Genomic DNA, 7500 nt, shown 5'->3' with positions numbered 1-7500 from the left:
GGGAGGTTCAGTGATGGTGGACTGGTTGGTGAGGTTATTTAATGTTTGCTGGAGAGAGGGTAGAGTACCGGAGGACTGGAGTAGTGCCTGTATAGTTCCTCTTTACAAGGGAAAAGGGGACAAGTGTGAATGTAGTAATTTCAGAGGGATTAGCCTGTTGAGTGTAGTAGGGAAGGCTTATGGGAGGATCTTAATTGAGAGGATTAGGAGAGGAACAGAAGGAGTAATTGGTGAGGAACAGTGTGGATTTAGGATGGGTAGAGGTTGTGTAGATCAGATCTTTGTGGTAAGACAGATATGTGAGAAAGCTATAGGAAAGGGGAAGGATGTTTTTTGGGCTTTTATGGATCTGGAAAAGGCTTATGATAGGGTAGACAGAAAGGCACTGTGGGAGGTTATGCAGATTTATGGAATAGGAGGAAAGCTTTTGGAAGCTGTTAAGAGTTTCTATGAGAGTAGTAGAGCATGTGTTAGGATTAGAAATGGAGAGAGTGAGTGGTTTGAAGTAAAGGTGGGACTTCGTCAAGGATGCGTTATGTCGCCCTGGCTGTTCAACTTATACATGGATGGGGTGGTGCGAGAGGTGAATGCTAGGGTAGTGAGTCAGGGATTGGAGATGGTTAAAGAAAATGGAGAAAAGTAGGAGGTGAGCCAGCTGTTGTTTGCGGACGACACTGCGCTTGTGGCAGGGTCAGAGGAGGGATTGAGGAAGCTGGTGGCAGAGTTTGGGAGAGTATGTGATAGAAGAAAGCTAAAGATAAATGTGGGTAAAAGTAAGGTGATGAGATGTACAAGGGGTGAAGGTGGCAGTAGACTGGAAGTGAACATTAAGGGAGAGCGACTGGAGGAAGTGGATAGTTTTAGATACTTGGGTGCAAGTGTAGCAGGAAAAGGTGGAGTGAAGGTGGAGGTAGAATGTAGATTGAGAGAAGCGAGTAAATGCCTTGGTGGTTTAAAGAGTGTAATGAGGAAAAGACATTTGAGAATGGATGCGAAGAGGAGACTGTATGAAGGAGTGATTGTGCCAACAGCACTGTATGGTGCAGAAACGTGGAGCATAAGAGAAGAAGTGAGAAGGAGTTTGAATGTGTTTGAGATGAGGTGTCTGAGAAGTATGGTGGGGGTTACTAGGCTGGATAGAGTGAGAAATGAGGAGGTGAGGAGGAGAACAGGGGTGAAAAAGGATTTGGGAGATAGGGTTGATGAAAGAATATTAGGATGGTTTGGACACATGGAGAGAATGAGTGAAGAAAGACTAGTAAAAGAGGTATGGAAGGCAGATGTGGAGGGAGTGAATATGAGGGGACGTCCTAGGATGAGGTGGATGGATGGGGTGAAGGGGGCTTTGGGGAAGAGGGGAATGTCTGTTGAGGAAGGAAGGGAGAGGACGGAAGACAGAGGTGAGTGGAGAATGGTTGTATATGGATGATGTTGTGACTGCATGAGGAGGAATGGGCGGGGGTGGGTGGGTGGGGTAGTATGTGTGAGTAAATTTTGACGCAGCCCGAAGGGATTTCTCCCCGTCCTCGCCTTATATGCAAAGGGGGACGGAGAGGGGGGGTCGCCGATTAAATGAAGCGGCCTTGCTGTGGATGTACTGTGTCTTTCGACACTGTTTCTGACCCAGGGCGGTGGGCAAGGTGCAGGGATGACCCGTCATCCAGGAGGTGCTCAGATGAGAGGAAGGGTGGGTGGGGTGTGGAGTGTATTTAGGGATGAAATGGGTGGGAGTGTTTTTATGCCTTTCCCTTTTTGGCTACCTCCCTTGGAAGGGGGAAAAAGCCTTGGTATATGTATGTATGTATTTATTATTTTATTATTAATATGATGTTTTTTTCGCATCCGACCTAGATATGCATCAAAAGGTCTCCTGTCGGCATGCTCCGCCTTTGTAATTCTTTGTAATCCTTTGTGTGTGTGTGTGTGTGTGTGTGTGTGTGTGTGTGTGTGTGTGTGTGTGTGTGTGTGTGTGTGTGTGTGTGTGTGTGTGTGTGTGTGTGTGTGTGTGTGTGTGTGTGTGTGTGTGTGTGTGTGTGTGTGTGTGTGTGTGTGTGTGTGTGTGTGTGTATGATATGTATATGCAAATATATATACATATGTATGCTTGTGTGTGTATATATATGTCTGTGCGCGCGCTTGCGTGTATTGGTTTTGATAAGTTAGGACTGAGTGTGCATGATTTTGAGTCCTCAATCTTTGTTAACCAATTCACCAGAACAATTTTATGCTCTCAAACACTCTTTACTAATTCACTTACCAAAAACCGTGAGACTATCCTATCATTCGAAAAGCTTTGAGACACATAATCCCCCTTTACCTACAGGAATTTCTTCACGGAAGAGAAACTGTACTCTTTAATGAAAAATGGAACTTCCGAAGTTAAGGTGTTTGTGGTGCGACATCCTTTGCACAGGCTCGTATCGGCTTTCAGGGACAAGTATAAAAATGGGGCTTCCGTCAGGCTCAACAACCTGTGAGTGTTTTATATCTCTTACGTTTCTTTTTTCCTTGTTAAAAGAGTAAGGTGTTTGTTTATCATTCTATTCGATTCTATTTTGTTTTGTTTTATTCTATTCAGTTCTATCATATTACGTTATATTATATCATATTATATTATATTATATTATATTATATCATATTATATTATATTACATTATATTATATTATATTATATTATATTATATCATATTTTATTATTATTATATCATATTATATTATATTATATTGTACTATATTATATTGTACTATATTATATTATATTATATTATATTATATTATATTATATTATATTATATTATATTATATTATATTATATTATATTACATTGTATTATATTATATTACATTATATTATATCATCTTATATTATATTATATTATATCATTATATTATACTATACTATGTTATATTATATTTTATTATGTTATACAATATTTTGTTTTATTTCATTTTATCATATTTTACTTCTTTCTCATGAGTACTCCACTTTAGTTTCCAGTAGATGGTTTTGCAGAGCTTCAGCAGTAACTTTGATTTCTGTCAGGTTTCTCTGGCCCACCTGAGGCTGTTGCCGGTTACCTAAAGATCTTGGGTCTTGTGCAAGAGAGACCAGGGGCAACGGATTGATTTGTTAGTTGTGTCTTTTGTTAGCGCGGATGTCGCTTGTGACTCAAAGAGAACTGGAAGTGAAACGTATACGGTTTATTCATAAAAGTAGCTCTTTGTTACTTTTATGAATTGCCGTAATATATTGCGGTATCTCTACTCTCTCACATTTCAGAAACGACCACTCGTCTTTGCTTATATGAAGGCTAAGTGGAAAATAATAAGTACATTAGAACATACGAATGAAGGAGACTGCAAGAGACCATAAGGACTACACTAGGCAGTTTCATGTCCATCACCACCTGTCATCCACATCCATAAAGTTGTCTAACCGTTTCTTAAAACAATCAATAGTTTCTGCGCTTACTGCGCAGGTACAAAGTCTATTCCATTCGTTGACTACTCTATTGGCTGGCAAACCAGTTTTTGCCTATTTCCTTCTTGAATCTAAATTTCTCCAATTCAAATCCATTACTGCGAGTTCTGTTCTGTTGTCTTCATGTGACAACTTTGCATTCACCCTTGTTGAAGCCCTTAGACTATCAGAATACCTTTCTTAGATCACCCCAGAGAGTGCAAGTTCACTGTAGTCATGATTTGTGACGACTTCGGAGGTCATTGGAATGCTATATCATGAAAATGCTCCCTAAGTGATATTTTCTTTCTAAATGGCACGATATCAAAGTGTTGGTAGTCTACTCTATTGTTAATTTTATTCTGATAATTTGGTCGAGTTCCTTATCCCCAGTCGTGGTTGCAGAGGCCGAGCGTTTCAAAAAGCACACAGCAATGGACACTATATCGACATAATCATAAAAAAGCTGCATGCAATATGCACATTGAAGAACAGCTTCTGAGTAAAGATGGAATGAGTTTTCCATTTCTCTTTTCTCTTTCGAAATAATTTCCCTTTTTCGGTGATGAGAGATAAAGAGAATGGGGATGAACAGCGATCAGCAATTTTTACATTGTGGAGGGAAGACTTTAGTTTCAAACAAGTTGTTCTAAAACGAAAAAAGTGACGGCATTTCCTCCTATTATATAAGTACTCATCAATTTATAAACATCAACTGTCGTATGTTTTTATAAGAGACCTGACCATAGCCATAAGTAGATAGTCAATTAACTTAAGACCAAAGTATAGTTTCACAATCGAACTGGACTGTGCAAACAAATGAAGGTTCAAGGAATTTAACATGACTTGCGTTGGATGTTACCTAAGATTAATGCTGGTTCTAGGCATGACAGACCCTAGTTATACGATGTTTGCTTAAGGTAATATGATCGCATTTGAGGGGCTAGATACAATAGTCTCTCAATCCTCTGTTACTTTGCTACAGCAAAAGAGGATTCTTTGGCCCGATGATCAAACAACACAATCTACAAGTCGACTCCCACGGCAACATAAGCGTCACTTTTCCGCAGTTCCTCGAATACGTGGTCCAAAGTCACCAGGTAAATTCCTTGTCAACTGTATGTACTGTATGTATATGTATGTATATGTATATGTATCTGACAGTCGCATGCAGGATTCGAACCCACTGCTATCGGTCTCCCGTAAGATCTGCGACTGTCAGAAAATTATCCGATTGATGTCGCTGTTACTAGCGAATTTCTCTCATATGTATGTATGTATTTTCATCTTATCAACCATATTAACTTATCCATTTTAATTCCCTACAAACACAATGGAGACTAACAGAAATTCGATAGAAGCATATTCGGAAACTGATACGCTGTCGGGCTAGGACTTGAAACTAGCCGATACGTAACAAATGGAATGACAACCAACTGCGCAATTGGTTAAACCACTGTCCATTTGTTACGCATTAGCTAGGTTTGAGTCCTCAGCCCGACAGCGTATCAGTTTCCTAATATGCTACCATCGAGCTCCTGTTAGTCTCGATACTGTTTGCAAGGAATTAAAAGAGAAAAGTTAATGTGGTTCATAAGATATAGATATGTATGCTGTAGACCATTCAGTGTGTGTTGTATGTACTGTATGTATGTATGTATGTATGTACTGTATGTATGTATGTATATATGTAGGCAGATGGATATATGTGTTAAATTTGCGAGAGCTTAGATGAAGGCTCATTTCTGGTGAAAGCAAAACATACAATGGCGACCACCATCAATAAACCAGAGGTCTTCATGAGAACTCGGGAGAAGATTGCGGATTTATGGTCCTGGTGGCAAAAAACGGTTTGACTCTGAAGGCAGCATCTGTTGCTTATTCTTATTATTCGATAAAGATCAAGTTAGAGGGCATATTCAAAGCAGTGCCTAGTTAACTTTTTTAAGACTCCAGGGTGAGGTGGGAGGAATTCATCTGACATTCAATGGTTCTAGAAAATATCTTCAAATGAAATGTTCCTTCTAATTGGGTTTATTGAGGCAGTCCTTCATCCACTGAAAAGAGGCGGGTCCTACCAGCTAAATAGAATCGTGGGACCTTGATCAGAATAAAGTCCTTGAAGGTGAGGGTATGTCTTAGACGCTTAAAAGGCAATTAAAACAAACTGGAGGACGAGGAGGAAAGTCAAATTATAAACATAAAAATATTTTGGGGTTCATCATTCCCTTTAAATCTGTGTTGGGCCATATAGATTTGATTCTGGCCAAATACGAACTATATGATTAAGCTGAACGTTGGAGCCGAACTTGATTCATGTTTCGATCTATGATGTCGTTTTCTTGTGTTTTTTCTTAGTATTTTCACTTACAGTTTTCCTCATATTTTTTCCATCTATACTTTTTCACTCATATTTTTTTTCCATTCGTACTTTCATTCATAATTTTTTTCATAATTTTTCCTCCTTATCTTTTTCATTCGTACTTTTTTCATGAATTTTCTCCTTATTTTTTTTGCATTCGTACTTTTTTCATTCATACTTTTTTCATAATTTTTCTCCTTATTTTTTTTTCATTCGTACTTTTTTCATTCATACTTTTTTCATAATATTTCTCCTTATTTTTTTTTATTCGTACTTTTTTCATTCATATTTCTTTTTCATTCATACTCTTTTCTCATTTGTGTCTTTTTCATTCATTTGTATTTCTTTTTCATTCACATTTTTTTTCTTCATTTCATCTGAGTAGGTTTATGGTCAACGTACTTTCATTCATACTTTTTTCATAACTTTTCTCCTTATTTTTTTTTCATTCGTACTTTTTTCATTCATACTCTTTTCTCATTCGTGTCTTTTCATTCATTTGTATTTCTTTTTCATTCACATTTTTTTTCTTCATTTCATCTGACGTAATATGCCCTCTGTCGTCCTCCCCAGAGTAATTTTATGGTCAACCATCACTGGCGAGGTTACGTGATTAACTGCTCTCCCTGCACCTTCAACTACACCTACATCATGACAACTGAGACATGGGATGAGGACATGAGTTACCTCGTCAACAAGCTCAACATCTCCGAAGTGGAAGCTACCAACCACCTCCACAATAAGTCCGCATTGCCACAAGGAGGTAGAGTCGATTACTTTTCCTACTACAGGAACATCGACCCTCATCTTATTGGCCAAATTTATGAAATCTACAAAGTGGATTTTGTATTGTTTAATTACACACTGCCCGACTTCATAGAGAAGGCTATTGAGGAGGCATGAGTAGTGTTTGCGATGAAGTTGTGTCTACTTAAGTCACTTTACTTAATTGTAATGTACATTATAAGAACTATCCTTGTCGGATATCATATCTGTGTCTCCATTTATCAAAATCTAGTATTAAGATTTATTATGTATATGTATTTGCATAGTAGTTTTGTGTGGGTTCTTTAATGGTTGTGTAGTGGGTTAGCCTTCTATGCCCTTTTCAAAGTAGAATAGGAAAAATTTTCCTCTCTGTCCTTTCGGCCTATTTCGGCATTCATGACCCCCTTAGGTCACTTGCCGCCTATAAAAGTAGGAACCCTCTTGCTTCGGGGCTTTTTCTTTCTTCGGTTTCAACGGGTCGACATCCGGCCGCTCTCGTCTCCTCGAGGGAGCCATTTCCCCCATCACCTAAGGGTGTGTAAGGCATCCTAGATATGTACTCACGTAAGTTTTTTAGAAAGTTATCTTTAGTTTGGGTGAGAAGTTTAGTATCCCCTTTTGAGATTTAAAATTGTGAAACTGGTGTGTCGTGTAGGCTTTTGCCAGAGTTCTGTCTTCACCCTGGTGGAATTCTTCTTTGAGGGCTAAGTTTGACTGAAATAAGACGTGTCAATTTTCAGGCTTTGGTCTTGTGAATCTGTTCTCGTGGATGATCTATTTTAATTTTCTATTCCCGTGGTTGAGTACCTTTTGGAATAGGTTTTTGAGTTCGACGTGTCTTTGTCAACTCTGTTTTAACTCCACCCCTTTTAAACTTACGTGTATTTTTTTCATTACGGTTTTTTTTATAG

The 7500-nt window shown here is 38.5% G+C and overlaps 1 protein-coding gene across 1 annotated transcript in view; it reads left to right on the top strand.

Moving 5' to 3' along the window:
- LOC143022018 (carbohydrate sulfotransferase 11-like) overlaps positions 1-6724 on the top strand; it is an 11387-nt gene extending 4663 nt beyond the window's left edge. The window contains exons 3-5 of the mRNA XM_076179954.1: positions 2324-2473; positions 4445-4559; positions 6395-6724. Of these exons, the coding sequence (XP_076036069.1) occupies positions 2324-2473; positions 4445-4559; positions 6395-6724 (595 nt within the window). The remainder of the gene's footprint in view (positions 1-2323; positions 2474-4444; positions 4560-6394) is intronic.
- The last annotated feature ends 776 nt before the right edge of the window (positions 6725-7500 follow it).

The sequence above is a fragment of the Oratosquilla oratoria genome, chromosome 43, assembly GCF_046742065.1.
Source record: "Oratosquilla oratoria isolate Oo_2021 chromosome 43, ASM4674206v1, whole genome shotgun sequence".
Taxonomy (NCBI): Eukaryota; Metazoa; Arthropoda; class Malacostraca; order Stomatopoda; family Squillidae; genus Oratosquilla; species Oratosquilla oratoria.
Note: the sequence above shows the minus strand (reverse complement) of the source record. Positions and strands in the feature narration are given on the sequence as shown.